Source organism: Hyperolius riggenbachi, chromosome 10, assembly GCF_040937935.1.
Source record: "Hyperolius riggenbachi isolate aHypRig1 chromosome 10, aHypRig1.pri, whole genome shotgun sequence".
Taxonomy (NCBI): Eukaryota; Metazoa; Chordata; class Amphibia; order Anura; family Hyperoliidae; genus Hyperolius; species Hyperolius riggenbachi.
The window spans coordinates 51,889,929-51,911,544 of NC_090655.1; the positions used below are offsets into that span (position 1 = coordinate 51,889,929).

The window sequence follows — 21,616 nt, forward strand, 5'->3', positions numbered from 1 at the left end:
TCAAAGGATGGAAAAAGGGGCGGAGAAATACGTACGCGCGGGGGTAAAGTGGTTAAAACACACTCTAAGGAGAAATTCTGTGTTTACAAAACAGGAGGTTTTGTAAACACACAATTTCTCCTTAGAGTTCCTACTTAACCTATCTCTAGGATTTGGGGATGTGGGAGGAAACCAGAATGCTTAAAGCCTTGTCAAAATACCTAAATTAATGTCCAGCGCTGCGTAATATGTTGGCGCTTTATAAATACAACAAATAAATAAATAAATAAATAAAATGCTAGATGTTTCTCGGCCGAAATAGTTGGGTTCGCCTCTGCTGAAAATCAAACGTGTACAGTGGCCCCTGATCTTCCTCAATGCCTTGGTTAGCAATCAGCCTGGGAGATCAGCTTGCCCTGACTGAGGGCATTGTTCTCTACACTCTTCCAGCCCACTGTGTGCACTCCATCATGCGCTGCTCCATCGGACCACCTCTCCTCTGCATCGTCACAGAATGCATTGTTAGCCTGAAGGGCAAGTGACACAACTGTACAGCCTCTGGCAAGTACTGTCCCCTGAGGAATTGGGTCCCGATCCCTTTTTGGCAATGGTCTTTTTATACATGTACGTGTGATGCTGAAGTCTAATTTATTTTCATAACATTACTCATGGTTTATCATTTGCACCCCCTACTTAGGTGCAGCCTTACTGTCCTATCAATTCTTGAAATATCACTTACCTCTCACACATAGTGGTTGACATCTAAAATAAGCCACCTCTGAACTTCAGTGTGGGACCCCCATGGAGTGTAAAGTATGAAAGTTTTGGCTAGGATGTTCCCGATCCCGGTCAGATAGAAATATCGGATGGAAAGGTCGATCGGACTGGGAAATTGAGTGATGTAGGGATACACTAAGCCACAAGGAAATAAGTCCTAGGGACACCCTAAGTCACAAGTAAATAAGTCCTGGAGATGTGCAATTTCTACTGCCCCTCTCTACTCTATATGAATAAACATACACAATGTGGTAATCTAAGCATACCTGTTTATGGAGAAATGTTTTGCAGGAAAATGGTTTAGGTGGTCTGATCATGCCTATCCAGAGTTCATTGGACGTCTATAGGCAGCGTAAGACCCTCGTATGACCCTCTAGTCGTGCCCTGTAACATGACAGCCTGGACAGCTAAGCCTTGTTATAAGGCTTTGCTGGCTGAGTCTATCTCCAGGCCTGAGTATTTGGGATGATAATTAGGAACTATTTCCTGGTGGTGCTCCCAGCACTGAACTATTCAGTCCCATCTAATGAAGAGGTCAGTTGAGACTAATGAGGACAGATTGCAATAATAACAGCAGATTAACTCTGCATATTCTAAAGTGCAGGACACAGAGTGCGTTTTCAGGGCCCAGTCAGTTGTAAATCAGAGGAGGATTATGCAAATAGCCCATGGCTGTGTCTCACAGCCGGAGTCTTCTGGCAAAAACAAAAGCCTGGCAGGTCTCCTTCTAAATCTGAGCAACATCTAATTACAAAAAGCACCATGATGGAAGAGTCATTTTTCACTTTGACATCACCTTGCTTTCAGACATACAGTAGCCTTTTCTTAGAGAAGAAGAGAGGACTCTGGACCTGTCTCACTTACTGAATGTGTACGCAAGGCAGCTATGATCTTGGACTGTGCCATGGTCCACAGCTCGGAGGTGTAGGTTCCCGTCACCAGGCCCTGAGTTCCATGTAAAATGTGATCTTCCACTACGAAAAACCTGTGAGGAGGAAGGAGAAGACATGACATGATGCATTCTGGGTAAAAGCAGAGATCCAGTAATGTAAACACTTTCTGTGAATGTTGTGTCAAGTGGCTACTGCTGTCACCTAAGAAATCCTGTGATACTACTGTCTGCATAGAGTTTCTATGTGCACCCTTTGTTTTTGTGGGTCTTCCTCAGGTGCAACCATTGCCTCCCACACCCCAAAGACATACTGGCAGGCTAAATGGCTTTCTCCAAAACTGCGCCCAAGTCGGTGGTAGGTGAGATGTTAACTGATCCTTAATTATCCTCTTTTTTAGCATTTTAAACTATTTTAACCCTCGAGTGATTTTTCATTTATAGCCTGTTTGGGTTAGTGAAAGCCCCACAGTTTAGACCATTCAGCAGTGAAGCATCGGCCGTTGCCATGGCAATGTGCCACAAACAAGGGGCAGGCTGAGGAGAGAGTTTCTGTCTGAGGGGGCGCACAAGTCACTCATCTATCATTCCCCTGTTGTGTTTGAAGCAGAGAGAAATAAGATAAGAGGATACATGGCAGTGACTGCAAGCCAGATAACTAGAGATAAAGGTGTTGGGTTGGTTGGGGGCCCTGGGACGCCTCTTAAAGGACTTCCGAGGCCAAAATTACTAAAATGACACTTTACCTTTTTAGTATCAGAATCCACGGAGGACGCCCTGCTCGTCCTCCGCTCCCTTCCGCCGTCAATCTAGAGTTTTCGGTTCCCCCAGGGCTTTGCCCGACCCCACCAAACGGGTCGCATCTATTCCACCACTAAGATGGCCGCCGCCTTGATCCGCAGCAGCGCAGTACGCTTTGCCACGAGTGCGACTTCGCAGCCGTTAGCCCGCCTCCAGCCGTGTAGTGCTTCCCGGCATCCTCCTGAAGAGTACGTCGGGCGCGGCTGGAGGCAGGCTAAAGGCTGCGCAGTCGCACTCGCGGCAAAGCGTACTGCGCAGCCGTGGCTCAAGGCGGCGGCCATCTTAGTGGTGGAATGGATGCGACCCGTTCGGTGGGGTCGGGCAAAGCCCTAGTGGAACCGAAAACTCTAGATTCTGATAATAAAAAGGTAAAGTGTCATTTTAGTAATTTTGGCCTCGGAAGTCCTTTAAGGCCCATACACACGTCGGATTTTCCCGAACGACGGGTCGTTTGAACGTCCCGTCGTTCAGTCGTCCGCACGCCAAATCGGGCGTATGTACAGTCCATCGTTCGGGTGATAAGACTGATTTTGAGCGACCCGTTGTTCGGGAAAATCCGTCGTGTGTATGGGCCTTTAGTCTAATAGCAATCGGTGTGTGGCGGCTGGAGGGGAGCACTTTGGTGTCTCAGCCTTGGGTGCTGGAGGACCTTGTCTCGGGTGTGTGTGTGTGTGTGTGTGTGTGTGCGTGTTCTAGGCCTAGGGGACCTATTTTAAAGGATTGCACCAAGGAATATAAGAGTTTTCAAGTGGGAGTTTTAAACCACTTCAATCTGGCGGTGTCTGAGCAGAGCAGTTTGCTACCATGAATTAGACTCTACTAAACACTGGTGAGTTCTGGTGGTTGGGTGACATCCTCATTTGGAAGCAAAGCCACACCCCCTCCAGTCTAATAACACTCCCTCACCCATACCTGCCATTCTGGCCACGCCTCCTACCATCCCATCAGGGGCTCAGCAGAGCAGCCAGGCAATCCGCATGGCTTAAAAGAAATAAATATGGCAGCCTCCATATCCCTCTCACTTCAGGGGTCCTCTAATAATGTCATACAGTAGGAGGTAAAGAGAGACAAACTCAGGTCTAATATTCTGGCAGATTCTATCTCATTCACGATATCTGCAAGTGATCTGTTAACTTCAATATACTCACATAAATTAAGTTTATTAATTAAAAAAGGTGATCAGGTGCAGCGGGACATTTTTATCACACAGGTGGACGATAAAGAACCCCCAAAGGAGGGACAGCCAAATACTATTATTCTGCATTAAATTTTCGTATTTGGTGGCAACAGCACTGCCTTAGTTTCGCCGGCTAACAGTCTCTGAGCAGCAATCGCCGCGGGGAGACTGAAGGCGGAGTGGAGCTTATCTCCTGCAAACCCCGTCCGCAGCCATTCACGCAGTGGTCCTGGGGCTGCCGCCGCGTTCACGCCAATTGGCGTGGAGCGGTCGGCTAGGGGTTAAAAGGAAATAAATATGTCAGCCTCCATATGGCTCTCAAGTCGGGTTCCCTTTATTATTTTTAGCCAGACTTCCATGGAGGTCTGGTAAAGATCAAGTGAGGCAAAGTAGTACACTGTTCAATAATAACTGATCAGCTTCCATTGATTGACCGATCGCTAGCTGGCAAGAGTCATCATCAATGTGTGTATGGCTAGCTAACTGGATGTGATAATGGTTCGTTAAGCATCATTTGTGGGTGGAGACATGCAAATTATTCCAATTTGCCTTTCTAAACCATTATGAACATTCCAATGACAGGCCTTGTATCTGCCTACAGCAGGCTGGTGGAACTGGAAAATAACAAAAGCTAACACTATTTTAATTCTTACAGACAACAGGATGGTGGGTGATTCAACCTGTTCACATCTTTCCAGTTCTGTGTCCATTTACCTTTCTCAAAGTGTTGCAAAGTATTTTTCCACGTAGCTGCGGTCTTAAGGTGGCCATACACACATTGATTTTCCCATTTAATTCCCTGAAGATTCGATCACTTTAAAGGACAACTGAAGTGAGAGGTAAATGGAGGCTGCCATATTTATTTCCTTTTAAAAAATACCATTTGCCTGGCAGCCCTGCTGGTCTATTTGGCTGCAGTAGTGTCTGAATCACACCAGAAACAAGCATGCAGCTAATCTTGTCAGATCTGACAATAATGTCAGAAACACCTGATCTGCTGCATGCTTGTTCAGGGTCTATTGCTCAAAGTATTAGAGGCAGAGGATCAGCAGGATTGCCAGGCAACTGGTATTGTTTAAAGGGAACATAAACTGAGAAGCATATGGATTTTTCCTTTTAAAATAATACCAGTTGCCTGACTCTCCTGCTGATCCTGTGTCTCTAATACTTTTAGCCACAGCCCCTCAACAAGCATGCAGATCAAGTGCTCTGACTGAAGGCAGACTGGATTAGCTGCATGCTTGTTTAAGGTCTGTGATTCAGCCTCTACTAGAGCCAAAGAGATCAGCTGAACTGCCAGGTAACTGGTATTGTTTAAAAAGAAACATCCATATTCCTCTTAGTTAAGGTTCCTTTTAAAAGGAAATAAGTATGGCAGCTTCCATATTCCTTTCACTTTAGATGTCCTTTAATTGGGAGGAAAGTCTAGGTCGTTTGGGGGAGCTGTAGGAGCGGATGAGGATCTATAGGTCATAGGGCTCGATTCACAAAGCGGTGATAACCCAGTTAAAGACTTTAGGCGTGATAACCATTTTTATCATGCCTAAACTCAGTTTAGGCATAAGTTTAGGCATGATAAGTTTAGGCATGATAAGTTTAGGCATGATAAGTTTAGATAAGTTTAGATCGCGCGCAAAGTCCCGCACGCAAAGCAGCGCCATTAAACTCTATGCAAAGTGCACAAGACTTTGCTAGCGCAAAACTTTTGATCAGCTGTGCACTGCGGTGCTAATCCAGTTGGTGCTTAAACTTATCACGCCTAAAAACTTATCACGCCTAAAAACTTATCACACCTAAACTTATCACACCTAAACTTATCACGCCTAAACTTATCACACCTAAACTTATCACACCTAAACTTATCATGCCTAAACTGAGTTTAGGCGTGATAAAGGGCTTTTCACTAGCGTGCTAACTGTTAGCACCGCTTTGTGAATCAGGCCCATAGTGTTGCACTGAACAGTGGAACACTGCGGTTTGATTGATTTTCAATAGATTCCCAGCTGGAATCTATTAAAAAATTGATGTGCTATGTGTTGTAGGAATCAATCGGTTTGGAACATTGGGTGGAAATCTGTGTTCAGCTAGCTTTATTTTCATTACATATTACAAAGGTCACTTTTTCACCAAGCCCAATCCAGTCTTATGAAAATGCAATACTTACCCTACAATCTGGCTGAAATACTTTCTGTAGCCTTCCACCGTCTCATGCTGTTGGGGAAACAGATTGCACAATATAATTTAACGCATTCATCTCAACAAGCTACCAAAACATACCAAATACCAGAACTGAAAGTGAATTATTTACCATGTTTGACTGAGGCTGGAGGACTAAGCGGGCCTGTTTTTTCCTTTGTTTTCTGTAGTAGTTCTCAAAAACTTCTTTATCACCCTAAAATACAATAATAGTAAAGCAAAATGAAGATGAAATTATTCATAGTCCAATTTTCCACGTGGGTGGCAGAAGTGGGAAAAACTAGGTAAACGTTCATACATTTTATGTTGCATGCATTGTTTTTTCAATTACTGCTGGGAAGGTTTAGAATCTTAAAGAGGCGCTGTCAGCCATACTATCTCAGGAAAAAAAAACAAATATATAAGTAGATAAATACTTGCTCTATATACATAACATATGTATTGCACTGTCCACGTTATGATTCCTGTGAATTTTATAAAGGAAAAGTAGAGAATCCTATTCTAGACAGTTTCCATATTTACTCTGGCTATTTTGAAGCCAGTCCTGATGTAATATCCGCCCTTAGGCCTCGATTCATAAAAAGCAGTGCGATAAAAAAAAATCTTGGCGGGAAAATACCGCACTCGGTATTTTCTGGTCTGTGTGGTAATTCATAGAGATTTCCCCAGCTGCCGTTGAAGGTTGGTAAATTACCGCAGCCCATTGAGCGGTAGAGTAGAGCAGTGTGGCTAGATCTCTCTTTTGCCCTACACAGATGACTCATACAGACGACTCACACAGACTTTCCCTGCCTGCACAGATGACTCATACAGACGACTCACACAGACTTTCCCTGCCTGCACAGATGACTCATACAGATGACTCACACAGACTTTCCCTGCCTGCACAGATGACTCATACAGACGACTCGCACAGACTTTCCCTGCCTGCACAGATGACTCGCAAAGATGACTCATACAGACGACTCACACAGACTTTCCCTGCCTGCACAGATGACTCACACAGACGGCTCTATGCACAGATGACTGACACAGACTTCGGCTCACTGCACTTTGCATTGTTAAGACCTCACCAGAGGTGTCGGTAACTATCGCCAGGCTAACCGCTTGTTGAAGGCTTTATGAATTGACATTTTCTGACAATTTACTGACATGTGTTGGAGATAACTACAGCCAAGTCGGAAATCTATCTCCCTGGTCGGTAATGTCAGCTTTTCATGCGGTAACAGCCTTTATGAATTGACACATTGCTAAGTGGTCTGGAAAGTCTGCTGTTTTCAGCATTACCGCATGCAGTAATGCTTTATGAATAGAGGCCCTAGTCTCCTCTGCCTGATTTGCCCGCCCATCACTATAGAAAGTGCATTGTTTCAGCATGAGAAATATTGGCCAATCAGAGAGGAACAGAGGTGTGGCAGGGGAAAACAGGAGGGAAAGAGGCTTCAGCCAATCAGGCTGCATTAGTTAAGTCTGAGGGGAAGTAGAGAAACAAAAAAAGACAACTAAGCATGCCCTGCAACTTTTTTTTGTGTACCAAATTTTGTGTGTACCAAATAAGAGTCAGGTAAGCTGGGGAATCACCATTTATCAACAAGAAAAGTAATAGTGATTTTAACTTTTGGATTGCCTGATTAGCATCCTCATTACTTGTTTACCAGATAAAAATAAAGAATTGATTTTTGATTTTATGCCCGACAGTTACTCTTTAAAGAGGATCTGTAATCAATGATTCAATTTTATCCCAGTCAGTAGCTGATACCAGTTTTCCTTTGAGAAATCTTTAACTTTTCTCAAATAGATTATTAGGTGGGTCTACATGGCTGATACTGGGGTGAAACCCCTCCCACAGTGTGATGTCTGGACCTAGGTCCTGACAGTTTCCTGTCTGTGAACATTGTGGCATTATGGAAAATAATATCTGTTTCCAACTGCTAAGCAAACAGTATCTCCCTCTGTGCAAATGTATATCCATTAAAAAAACTAAAACCTTTTAGCCTATTGCATTGTTGGGGGGTGTGGTTATAGATGATAGCAGTGGGAGCTGTCTTTTTTTCATGTCTGCCTGTAGTAAAGATGATTATGTGCAGGCTGATTGTGGATCAAACAATATGAACAAATTACATGGCGAATATCAATCATTTCTTGATCTCTCTTCTGTTTTTTAACCTCTCACTTTGCAATGTACTGTTTTTTTTCCCTTTTTCGCTCAAGTTCCTCTTTAATGTCTGTGTCCTCACTGGCAATACTTTCTCACTTCCTGTGGAGGTACCCCCTCTGTCACTTGAGCAGGAAGTAGGGGGACATCTCTTGCTAGCCTGAAATCTCTTTCAAGCTATTGATATTTCTTGGAGCTCCATCTGCTGGCTGAAAGTGGTAGGTATGAAAAAGTCAACTGTTATGTTTCATTTTCATTTGTGTAAAATAAGAAAATAAAAAAAAGCACAAAACTATTTTTAGAAGTAACCTAGTTAAAATGATAAACTTTTTAACCTAGAAATATTGGGCAAGGTAAACTGTACAATCGGTTGTCAGCTGATCATTTATCAACAATGTGCTTAGCTGTCACACTCAGCTTGAGGCTTATCTCTGTTTATTTGTGCAGGACTTTTTCTGCTACTTATACAGAACGGGCTTTGACTCCATTGTGAGGACCTCAAGACAAATCCTGGTGAACTCATTAAGCAGAACTTTTCACAGAGAACCATCTGGGCGTTTGAAACCAGTGCACCAAGACCGTCTCATCTACCTACTGAATGCAGCGGCATTTGAATGCGAGAAGAATAAAGCAGCTTAGCATTCTGATTTTTTTTCTTTTTTAGGGGCATGAGGTTATCGCTGGGTCACAGTTACTTAACATTCCATTACTTGATACCAACAATCCCCCCTTCCGAGTCTGAAGCACAGCTAGAGGCACGCAACACAAGCAACCGAGGATAAGGCAGGCTGGCTCTAACAACAGGCTTAACCACTAAGGTGAACAGCAGCTATACAATATCCACACAGATTCCTCAGCCACTGCTGAAGCCGGTGGTAAGGAACAGTAATACGGATCTGCCTAGAGAAATGAAACCAATCTCACAAATAACTGAAGACAATCCTAATCAGAACAGCGGAACACAGGGCAGGGAACTCTGCATGGGAAGGGTAGGCATCCAATTTGGGTACAGCACTTGCAATTAATCAAGTGTGCAAAGCCCAGGGACATAAATTCATACATATAACAATCAAGTAAGAAATCCCTCAAAGTAGGCTGCACCACTATAATATATCAATCAAGAAATCTTTATTAACAACAACGGATATCAGCACAAAAGCTAAAAATAATTAAAATACAAAAGAAACTAGGAAAAAACAAGGTTGGAGGAATAAATTGCAGCCTTCTGACCTGCTGTAGACTGTTATAGGGCATATTTGCAGGCTGGGACCCAGTACTAGCAATACCTGAATAAGGCATACATGCAAAAACGGCCCCGGGAAATTTAAGGCACAGGGCGAAGCCAAAAAACAGCTTACCTTGCTCTAGCAAAAGTTCCAGCAGCATGAATTACTATCTCCCCTCCAGGCTCCAGCTATTGCTGGCGGGCGAATTACACTGTTTTAAAGGGAAGGTTCAGGGAGGGTGGGTAAAAAATAAAAATCAAATTCCACTTACCTGGGGCTTCCTCCAGCCCGTGGCAGGCAGGAGGTGCCCTCGCCGCCGCTCCGCAGGCTCCCGGTGGTCTCCGGTGGCGCGCCCGACCTGGCCAGGCCGGCTGCCAGGTCGGGCTCTTCTGCGCTCCAAGGCCCGGAACTTCTGCGTCCCACGCCGGCGCTCTGACGTCATCGGACGTCCTCCGGGCTCTACTGCGCATGCGCAGAACTACTGCACGGAGGACGTCCGATGACGTCAGAGCGCCGGCGTGGGACGCAGAAGTTCCGGGCCTTGGAGCGCAGAAGAGCCTGACCTGGCAGCCGGCCTGGCCAGGTCGGGCGCGCCACCGGAGACCACCGGGAGCCTGCGGAGCGGCGGCGAGGGCACCTCCTGCCTGCCACGGGCTGGAGGAAGCCCCAGGTAAGTGGAATTTGATTTTTATTTTTTACCCACCCTCCCTGAACCTTCCCTTTAAAGTGATTTGGGCGCCATCTTAAAAAAGCACTCAAATTACTGTCTGAGGGCTGCTATAGCCGTAATTCACATTACGGCCTATTCCGCCGCCGCATGGTGCGCCCAAATTTCCCAGCGCCATTTTGTTCTGTTTCGCTGAATAAGACCCAACTGACAGAATGAAAAGTGAAGACTCGAAACTCAATAAATATAAAAGAATGGTTCCATGACTGATGTACTCGGAGTGGTTCCATTCTTTCATATTCACTAGGATTTGAGTCTTCGCTTTTTATGCTGTCAGTTGGACCTTATTCAGTGAACAGAGTTTCCATCCATCCCTGTTCATTTTGGATAATTCTACTGCATCCATGAAATGGAGAACAAATGATGATTCTGCTCATGCAAACACTCCTAATGTATGTCCAGCCTAATACAAACCTGGCTTATAACGGGGATTCCAATACACCCTCTTAAACCTTAGAAAATACAGCTGGGTTAGTGCTGACTGGTTCTTATTGCACTACTATTATTCTACATAAGTAGTAATGCATGCTTTTTGTGCACCGAACAGCATTCAAATCTACACTGATCTTTTTTTTCCTTTTTGTGTGTCATTAGGCTCCTTTTTCCACTATTTCATCTCTTTATGTACTGTAAATTTGCTATAAATCTCTGCCAGTGAACTTTGTAGCCTGTATAGTTTAGAAAAATAAATAAATTTGGCCAAAGGTCTGAATTATCTGACTGACTAGGCCCTAATTATAGTCTAAGGCCAATTTGGTGGGAAAACCAAGGACTAATTTATTACTATGTTTTTTGGAAGTAGGAAGAAACTGGAGTATCCAGCAGAATCCCACACCACACAGAGTGAACAGATCAACATGTAGATATTATTATTCAGTATTTCTATAGCGCCAACATCTTCCTAAGTGCTTTGGAGAGTATATTTAGTCAAGTCACTAACTGTCCCTCATAGAGGCTCACAATCTAATCCCTACCATAGTCATATGTCCCATTGCAGTCTAAGGCCAATTTTTAGGGGGAAGCTAATTTAATTATCTGTATGTTTTTAGGATGTGGGAGAAAAACCAGAGTGCCCGGAGGAAACTCACGCAGACATGGGGAGAACAGACAAACTCTGTGCAGATAATGCCCTGGCTGGAATTTACCGTAAAATTTGAACATTAGTGGTGAAAGAAGAGTGAGCTAGCCACTAACTCACCCTACTGCCAAATTGTACAATAGGACACAATTTGGGTATTAGTCAAAAAATGGATAGGGTGTATTTATATAAGTCTTGTACCTCTGCAAAGAAGTAGAATCTTTTCTTCGGTGAGATTAAGCAGATTTCCCAGCTTCATAACGCTCACTCTGTGAAAAGCTAGGTTGAAAGCCAGCGTAGCCCCATAATAGCAAGTACTCAGTAATTGTGGCTGTCAATGAGAAACTTATTTACGTCTTTCTCCACACAACAATTTCATCTTGAAATACGCCATCATCCCTAACACGAGGCGGTAAAGATACCAATTCTGGGCAAAAGAAGCCTATTAGTGGCCAAGGTCCTGCTCGTTCTTTATCATGCTCATAATCAGTGATATTGGTTGAACAACTCTTCCAGTCACTTACATGGCAGAAGAAACTGGCCAAATTATTAGTCTTACATGAAATTCTGTGGTTCTTAGATAATTTTTTTTTTTAGCATATTTAGTTTTGTTCTTATGGAGTAAACACACCTTTGAATGATATCACTCGTTGGGGTTCAAGACCCAATCCCCTTGGGTGACATCACTGGACCGGGCTGCAAGACGCGTGTCAGCTGCGTAACTGTCAACACGCGGTGTTGCTATGCGTAAAGGGGGGGGCAGAGGGATGACAGAGTGGCATGTGCGTGATGTCACGCAGCGGCTGGCTTGAACAATGGTGAGTTGGGCGGATCACTGTACACACAGATGAATATTGGCTGAGAAGTCATTATTGGCCACCTCAGTTGACTTTAGTCAGGTGTGTGTACAAGCCTGAATGTGTTGGGACAACTTGGCATAGGCAGTGTAACGATTGCGGAACTTTCTCCGTGATCAGCGCACAACGCGTGCGCTGATACGGCGGAAATCCTTCACAAGCGTATATTTGCAGGCACCCAGCAAAAGGTGCTACGCACCCGTAGAGGGAACCAATCCTCTGTACCTCCACAAATGCCAGACAGGAATTGTACGAAGCGCAGAACGCAATCGCAAGAGAAGTGATTGCAAATGAGAACGAGCAAAGGGACAGATTGTATGTGTGTGCTCCAATCTAGTCGCCACCCCGCGACCGCGCACACACAACAGCAGATACGAAATAGGAACGCGATCGCGAGAGGTGCGATCGCCAGATGTGACGCAAGGCAGATCAGAACAGAATACGAGGATAGCAAAGGCACAGCAAATCATACAATGAGGAGATGCGGAAAATAAACGCTAGCTAACCGCGAACACCGCACTCATTTGCAACAGTGCACGCGGTTATTCGCGGTCTCCACGTGATAAGCACAATAGAGACAAGCACGCCTAACTAACCATCGACAGACAAACATGAAACAGAGGACGCGAACGCTTGCTTAACGGTTACCTCACCGAGCCTCCAGCAAGCGGTCGTAGCAGACAAGACAGACACACGAAAACAGGGACAAGCGAGAGATAGGATCCACAGCACTAGCAAAAGTGGCTAGCGCGATCCAGGAAGAAGAAACAGAAGGATCCACAGCACTAGCGCGAAGCGAGTGCGATCCAGGTACAGAGTAGCAGAACAGAAGGATCCACAGCACTAGCAGAAAGTGGCTAGCGCGATCCAAGGAGACAGAACAGAAGGATCCACAGCGCTAGCGCAGGATGCTAGTGCGATCCAAGTGAGACAGAACAGAAGAGATAGCTGGTAGCAACCGCTGCACCAGCTATACTCCAAGAACAGAGATCAGAACCATTTCCTGTCGACCACCGCTGGGACAGGACAATAGCAACAGAACAAACAAACAGATAAGCAATCCTACCTGCACTAAGGAAACCTGCCTAGTGCAGTTTCCCAGGAATTACTCTAAGCTGATCTTCAAACAAAGAGCATGGCTGACACTCTCCAGAGTGTTTCACAGGAAGACTCCTTATGAACAGCGAAGCATTGTGGGAAACACATAGTACTTATAGTACATGCCTCCAATGAATGTGGCCAGGCAATTTGCATGACAACGTATGCAAATTCCTCAGCAAGCACAAGCTGCAAAACTGACAGAAGCTCTTCTTTCCAGAGTCCTGCAGCATGCAAACCTACACAATGGTCAAAAAGCTGCCTGCCTGCACAGGCAGCTGAGCAAATCATCACAGGCAGTCTGTCCGTTATCTGAAATCTCCACTTGTTGATGATCATCCTGAGAGAAGAAAGACTGATGTCCAATGATTTGGCCATTTTTTTAAAATCCTTTACTAGACTCTCAGAGATCTAAGGACCTTTAATCGACCTTGGGGTTCATTTGTACACACACTAGATTCTGGGTCAAGACAGGCGTACAAGATGAATCCGCGCAAGAGACTTGAGCGCAGGATACAGCCTGTATGGTTTATCCTGCTCCTGCACAAATTCCCATTGATTTTAAATACTGTTCCCCTTCCAGGCCGCCACGGATGGTGGGGAATGAAATAATTTGGCTTCCAGAAATTGCTAGAGGCCGAATTATAGTGTTTTATAAGTAACTTCAGCTCCGTCTTCTGACGGCGCTGAAGTTACTCACTGATGCGCCCAAGTCTCCTGCGCTGGAATGGCAGTGTTCTCAAGACCGCCCAGCACAGCTACCTTGGCCCAGTTTGACCTAGCCCATGTATGAAGTATCTTATGTTATCCCTACATTAATGGAAAATCTTCTGCACAGCACGAAGTGTGCACAACCTTCTGTTACCACAACTGTCATTAAGTTCGTTGGTGGAATTTCAGGAAAGGTTTTTCTTTCTTCATGGATTTAGTAATTTCTCAAATCTATTGAAGTAGAGGGGACAAATTTGGCTGTAATTCTCCTTTAAGTGGACTGGCCTCTTAGAATGTAGTGAATCCCTCCATCTCTGCTGCTAACTTTTCCCAATAGGAAATGACAAGACGATGTTATATTTAGTCTCCGTACATCCTGACAGTCGCAGGCTTGATTTGCACGATAGCACAGGCCTAATGTTCCTGTTGCTCAGCCATCACACAGTATATCAAACCAGTCAAAATATGCAGGCGCTGCACCAGAAATCCGCTATTCTCTCTTAAACTCCGACTTCTTTATCATTATGACACAACTATAAAAGTTTTATGACCCGACATGAGCCTGAAGATTTACGGCCCTTGGAAAGATACATGGCTGACAAGGGGAATATGAATTGAGAAGAACATGGAGGCTTTTAACAGGGAACATGGCAGATGAAGTATTGAAGTCCCAGAGGACACCACTAAAGCCGAATACTCACCTCACGATGTAGAAAGATGGATCCCAGCGACATCCCCCCGACGACAAGTGTTCTCCGATCCATCTTCCTGCCGGCGGGTATACGAAACGTCACACTCGGTACTTAGTGTGGGAGTCGGCAGAGTTCTTAAAGATCCAATCCACTGTGATGGTCGTTTGCCATGGGTTGCCAAACATTGTTCACGTAATCATGCGCCTGTACCCCCGTCATGGCTAATCCGACCCAGTGGAAATATGCCCTAAGGGCTAGTGTGAACAGGGCTTTGAGTTTAGGTTGCTTTCTGACTTTCCCTTGAGCTCAAGTTCCATGTTCAAGTGAAAAAAACTGAGCAACTGATTACAAACTCATATTCGACCTGTATTGGTACTAATATTAAACTGACAGCGGAATTGAGGCTACATCTACATTATTCCCAAAATAGTGAGTCAGCTTTTTACAGTGGAAGAGTCTTTTTTTTTTTTTTATTAAAATTGTTCATATGAGTCAATTGTTACACAAAAAAGTTCTTCTTCTACGCATGCATATTATTAAGGCACCGGGAAATTGAGCGCAGGTCAGAGCAGAAAAACTTCTCACACTGCTTCTGCAAAAGTCCCAGTGGTGTTAATCACTATTCCCTCTCCAGGCTGCCGTGGACTCAGGGGAAAGGCGTAATTCGGCTGCCAGTTATTGCAGGTGGCCGAATCACACTCATTTTATAATAATTTGGGCTCCGTGTTTTTATGCCGCGCAAATGACTGTCTGAGCGCCGATATAGCCATAATTTACATTACGGCCTATAGTGGGGCATGGTGCACCCAAATGTACTGCACCGTTTTTGCCTGTCTCCACGTCTTCGATTTCTGAAAGATTAAACCATACATGGTACTAATATAGAAGACAACTGTAATTGGACACAGAAGATCTTGGCCATAATAGGCAGTGTGTAAAATAAATATGAACTAAATGGACCCAGGATACGGAGTTACCTAGCACAAACCTGATTATATCATGAGAGTTTGCACATCTCCTTTGGTGCTGGATCCCACCTACACAGTGGCGGACATACGGCCGTGTAGGCCGTGCCGCCGCACGAGGGCCCCTGAAGTTCCGTTGCTTCAGGGGCCCATTAAGTATTGCTGTTTTTTTTTGTTTTGTTTTTATTTTATTTTTTTTAACACGGGGGCCCCCGACTCCTGTCCTCCCCCCCTCACCTCGGGGCCTCCCCCTCATGCGGCGGGAGAGCGGCAAATACAGGAAGTCTCCGGGGCTCCAGCAGGCGCTAGAGGCTCAGCAGCTTGGTCTCCCGTCTCTAACTCTGTATATCGCTCGCTACTAAACCAGGAAGTAGCGAGCAGTATACAAAGGAGAGAGACATCGGAGACCAAGCGGCTGAGCCTCTAGTGCCTGCTGGAGCCCCGGAGACTTCTTGTATTTGCCGCTCTCCCACCGCGCATACCGGGAGGGGGGCCCCCCGTGGTGAGGGGGGGAGGATAGGAGTCGGGCCCCCCACCCGGATAGCTACCCACCCACCCGGCTACCTACCTACCTACCCGGCTACCTACCCACCCATCCACCCACCCGGCTACCTACCCACCCACCTACCTACCCGGCTACCTAACCACCCACCCGGCTACCTACCCACCCACCAGGCTACATACCAAAACACCCAACAGGCTACCTACCTACCCACCCGGCTACCTACCTACCCACCAGGCTACCTATCCACCCACCAGGCTACCTACCTACCCACCCACCCGGCTACCTACCCACCCACCCGGCTACCTACCTAACCACCCACCCACCCCGCTACCTACCTACCTACCCGGCTAGTTACCAACCCACCTACCTACCCGCCTGGCTACCTATCCACCCGGCTACCCAGCCACCAACCCGGCTACCTACCCACCCACCCACCAGGCTACCTACCCACCCGACTACCCACCCACCCGGCTATCTACCCACCCACCCGGCTACCTACCCACCCGGCTACCCACCCACCCACCAGGCTACCTACCTAAAGACCCACCAGGCTACCTACCTACCTACCTACCTACCTACCCACCAGGCTACCTACCTACCCACCCGGCTACCTAACCACCCGGCTACCCACCCACCAGGCTACCTACCTAAAGACCCACCAGGCTACCTACCTACCCACCCACCAGGCTACCTACCCACCCACCCGGCTACCTACCTAACCACCCACCCGGCTACCTACCTACCTACCAGGCTAGTTACCAACCCACCCACCAGGCTACCTAACCACCCGGCTACCTACCCACCCACCTATCTACCCACCTGGCTACCTACCCACCCACCAGGCTACCAACCCACCCGGCTACCCAGCCACCCACCAGGCTACCTACCCACCTGGCTAAGGGCTACCTACCTACCTACCCACCCACCAGGCTACCTACCTACCTACCCACCAGGCTACCTACCTACCCACTCACCCACCAGGCTACCTATCCACCCAACCACCCATGGGAGCTGCGCGCCGGATGGAGGCTGGGACAGGAGGTCTGCTGCTGCAGGTGAGTAAATGTTTTTTTTTTAAATTTATATTAGCAGGTGTATGTTCTGGGCAGGTTTGCCACATGATTGCATGTATTTTCTGGGCAAATCTGCCGACATGATTGCACGTATTTTCTGTGCATATCTGCCGACATGATTGCACGTATTTTCTGGGCATATCTGCCGACATGATTGCACATATTTTCTGGGCATATCTGCCGACATTATTGCATGTATTTTCTGGGCATATCTGCCGACATGATTGCACGTATTTTCTGGGCATATCTGCCGACATGATTGCACGTATTTTCTGGGCATATCTGCCGACATTATTGCATGTATTTTCTGGGCATATCTGCCGACATGATTGCACGTATTTTCTGGGCATATCTGCCGACATGATTGCACGTATTTTCTGGGCATATCTGCCGACATGATTGAATGTATTTTCTGGACATATCTGCCGACATGATTGAATGTATTTTCTGGGCATATCTGCCAACATGATTGAATGTATTTTCTGGGCATATCTGCCGACATGATTGAATGTATTTTCTGGGCATATCTGCCGACATGATTGAATCCTAATGATTATGTTCCCCTTGTGCCTTCCTTGTACCTCGTATCCTCCTCTGTCCCCATGTATCCTTCCATACCCCCATGTCCGTTCTCAGCCCTGTGTGTCCTTCCTTGCCCCGTGTCCTCATCTGTCCCCCTGCGTCCGTCCTCTATCCCATTTGTGCTTCTTTGAACACCCCCCCCCCCCCATCCACCTTTGTCCAACCAAATGTGTCCGTCCTTTGCCCCTATGTGTCCTTCTTTACCCCACTGTGCCCCCTTCTGTTCCCATGTCCATCCTCTGCCCCATGCGTCCTTCCTTGCCCCTCTCTTCTGTCCCCATGTCCATTCTCCGCCCATGCTTGTGTCCTCCCCCCCCCCCCCCAGTCCCCTGTGTCTGTCCTCTGCCCCGTGTTTCCTTCCTTCGCCCCTGAAGTATAACACTTACACAGCCTGTACAGCCGGTGCACCCAGCTGGTGCAAAAGTATCTGCATATGGGAGGCTACAAAAATCTTTCTGAAGTAAACCCCGAATCAGGTGGAGGTGCTGCTCCAGAACTGCCAATCACCGCTGCGCACTGCTCTTCTCCCTTTTATAATTGGAGCCAATGGTCTTGGGGGCAGGACCATGGCTACGCCATTAGGGCCAATCACTCGCTCCAATGACAGAAAAAAGCCTTTGTATTACGATTTGCAAGTAATTACTAGAAATATGTGACTTTTAGAATTTTAGTTGGCTTTGATAGTTGTCCTTTAACCCTAATCTCCCTCCTTAACCCTAATCTCCCCTCTCTTGAGTGCGCTTAACCCTAATTTCCCCCTTTCCTATGCTTAACCCCAAATTCCTCCTTTCCTATGGTTAACCCTAATCTCCTCCTTTCCAGCACTTAACCTTAATCTCCTCCGTTTCCTATGCTCTCATTTCCTCCTCTCCTTAATCTACTCCGCTCCTAATGCTTAGCCCTAATCTCCCCCTTACCTATGCTTAACCATATTCTCCTCCTCTCCTGATCTTAACCCTAATTTCTCCATTTTATATTGCTTATCCCTAACCCCTTTCCTATGCTTAACACCAATCTTATCCCCTCTTACATTTATCCCTAATATTTCCCTCTCCTATGCTTTTCCCTAGTCTTCTCCTCTCCTACACTTAACCATAATATCATCCTCTCCCATGCTTTACCCTAATTTCTCCCTCTCTTATTGCTTAACCCTAATCTCTCTGCTCAACCCTAATCTTCCCATCTCCTGTGCTTAAAGGGACCCCGAGCATCTCTCATGGGTATGCCTTTAAGCCAGACGACTTTCAACAAAGTCGTGCTATGACCCCTCTGGAGGAGCCTCTTGCAATGGCCATGCGTGTCACTTCCTCTTCCTGCTTCATTCAGTGATACGCTTCTCTAACAGAGAAAACAGGGGTAACCCGGAAGTGATAACATAGCCAAGATGGCAGCTGCGATATTTAAATTGAAATAGAACGAAAACTATTTGGTGTAGAATGGCATCAAATGAAAGAGGAGAGCACAAGCTACAGAAAGGTATGCATCTTTAAGTACTTTGCAGTACTGGTCGGAGTCTCTAGGCATACCCATGAGAGGTGCTCGGAGTCCCTTTAACCCTAACCTCTCCCATTTCTATGCTTAACCCTAATCCCTACTCTTCCAATGCTTAATCTCCTCATCTCCTATACTTAACCCCAGTCTCCCCCTCTCTTATTGCTTAAATTTAGTGTCCCTTTCTTAACCCTAAGATCATCCTCTCCTATGCTTAACCTTTATATCCCCTTATCCTACTGCTTAACCCTGAACTCCCCCACTTTATGCTTAGCTCTAATCTCTCCCTTTTCTATGCTTAACCCTAATCCTCCCCTCTCCCATGCTTAATCTCCTGTACTAAACCCCAGTCTCCCCATCTCCTATTGCTTAACCCTAATCTCCCTGCTTATCACCAATCTCCCTCTCACCCATGTACCCATAACCCCTTCCAGTACACTAACATCTCCCGACACCCAACTTTAACCTTGCGCCTGACATTAACCACTTAAGATTACAGGACATGAATTTTATGTCCTAATTGGCCCCCCTTTGCACTCCAGGGCATGAAATTCACATCCTGCAGTAAAAGGGAAATTTAACTGAGAGGGATATGGATGTTTCCTTTTTAAACAATACCAGTTGCTTGTCAGTCCTGATGCTCTCTTTGGGGCAGTAGTGGCTGAATCACACACCTGAAACAAGCATGCAGCTAATTCAGTCTGACTTCAGTCAGAGCACCTGATCTGCATGCTAGTTGAGGGGCTGTGTCTAAAACTATTAGAGACACAGGATCAGCAGGAGAGTCAGGCAACTGGTATTATCTTAAAAAGGAAAATCCATATCCTTCTCATTTCAGGTTCCATTTAAAAGACTGCCGAGCGGCCCCACGCGTGCTCGTGCGCACTCCTGTGCAAGCACGTGCATGCCCCTGATGGTCCCGCGTGTGCTCATGCACATGCTCGTGCACGCACTTATGTAACACTGAATGTGTGCTCCTAATGGCAGCACTCATTCAATTGCCAAAATGCTTTATTTCTAGCTCAGTATCTACCTACTGATATGTAACAGGTTGTCAGGCTTTTATTATATAGTTACATAGTTACATGTTTATTTGGGTTGAAAAAAGACATACGTCCATCGAGTTCAACCAGAGAACAAAGTACAACACCAGCCTGCTCCCTCATATATCCCTGTTGATCCAGAGAAAGGCGAAAAACCCTTACAAGGCATGGTCCAATTAGCCCCTAAAGGGAAAAAAATTCCTTCCCGACTCCAGATGGCAACCATCACTGGGCATTACCTAGTAATTGTAGCCATGGATGTCTTTCAACGCAAGGAAAGCATCTAAGCCCCCTTTAAATGCAGGTATAGAATTTGCCATAACTACTTCCTGTGGCAATGCATTCCACATCTTAATCACTCTTACTGTAAAGAACCCTTTCCTAAATAAATGGCTAAAACGTTTTTCCTCCATGTGCAGATCATGTCCTCTAGTCCTATGAGAAGGCCTTGGGACAAAAAGCTCATCCGCCAAGCTTTTATATTGCCCTCTGATGTATTTATACATGTTAATTAGATCCTCACTAAGGTATCTTTTCTCAAGATTAAATAAACCCAGTTTATCTAACCTTTCTTGGTAATTGAGACCTTCCATCCCACGTATCAATTTTGTTGCTCGTCTCTGCACCTGCTCTAAAACTGCAATATCTTTCCTGTAATGTGGTGCCCAGAAATGAATTCCATATTCCAGATATGGCCTTACTAGAGAGTTAAACATGGGCAATATTATGCTAGCATCTCAAGTTTTTATTTCTCTTTTAATGCATCCCAAAATGTTATTAGCTTTAGCTGCAGCGGCTTGGCACGGAATACGATTATTTACCTTGTTGTCGATGAGTACTCCTAAGTCCTTCTCCAAGTTTGATGTCCCCAAGTGTATCCCATTTATTTTGTACGGTGCTAGACCATTGGTACGACCATAATGCATGACTTTACATTTTTCAACATTGAATTTCATCTGCCATGTATGTGCCCATATAGCCATCCTATCCAGATCCTGTTGCAATATGTCACTATTTTCCTGAGAGTTGATGATTCTGCACAATTTTGTATCATCTGCAAAAATAGCAACATTGCTTTCTACTGCATCCACTAGGTCATTAATAAATAAATTGAAGAGCACTGGACCCAGTACAGACCCCTGTGGGACCCCACTGCTAACAGTCACCCATTTTGAGTATGATCCATTGACCACAACTCTTAGTTTTCTATCCATTAGCCAGTTCCCTATCCATGCACACAGACTCGTCCCCAGTCCTTGCATCCTCAACTTTTGCACCAGACTTTTGTGGGGAACAGTGTCGAAGACTCGAAGGCCATAGCAAAGTCCAAGTATATCACATCTACAGCATTCCCAATATCCGTTCACTACCTCATAAAAGCTGAGCATGTTAGTCAAACAGGACCTGTCTTTAGTAAACCTATGCTGATGCTGAGAAATAAGATTATTTTCTGCTATGAAGTCATGTATAGTATCTCTTAGTAAGCCCTCAAATAGTTTGCATACAACTGATATTAAGCTTACAGGTCTATAATTTCCTGGATCTGATTTTTTGCCCTTCTTAAATAATGGGAAAACGTGGGCTGTACGCCAAT

General features: G+C 45.7%; 1 protein-coding gene across 7 annotated transcripts in view; it reads right to left on the bottom strand.

The window, feature by feature from the left end:
- Positions 1-21,616, bottom strand: part of EXOC6 (exocyst complex component 6) — a 386,110-nt gene that overhangs the window by 182,654 nt on the left and 181,840 nt on the right. For all 7 annotated transcript variants that reach the window (XM_068258178.1, XM_068258176.1, XM_068258180.1 and 4 more), the window contains 3 exons: positions 5,932-6,015; positions 5,788-5,834; positions 1,621-1,741 (listed from right to left, as the gene is read on the bottom strand). In XM_068258178.1, coding sequence (XP_068114279.1) covers positions 1,621-1,741; positions 5,788-5,834; positions 5,932-6,015 — 252 coding nt within the window. The remainder of the gene's footprint in view (positions 1-1,620; positions 1,742-5,787; positions 5,835-5,931; positions 6,016-21,616) is intronic.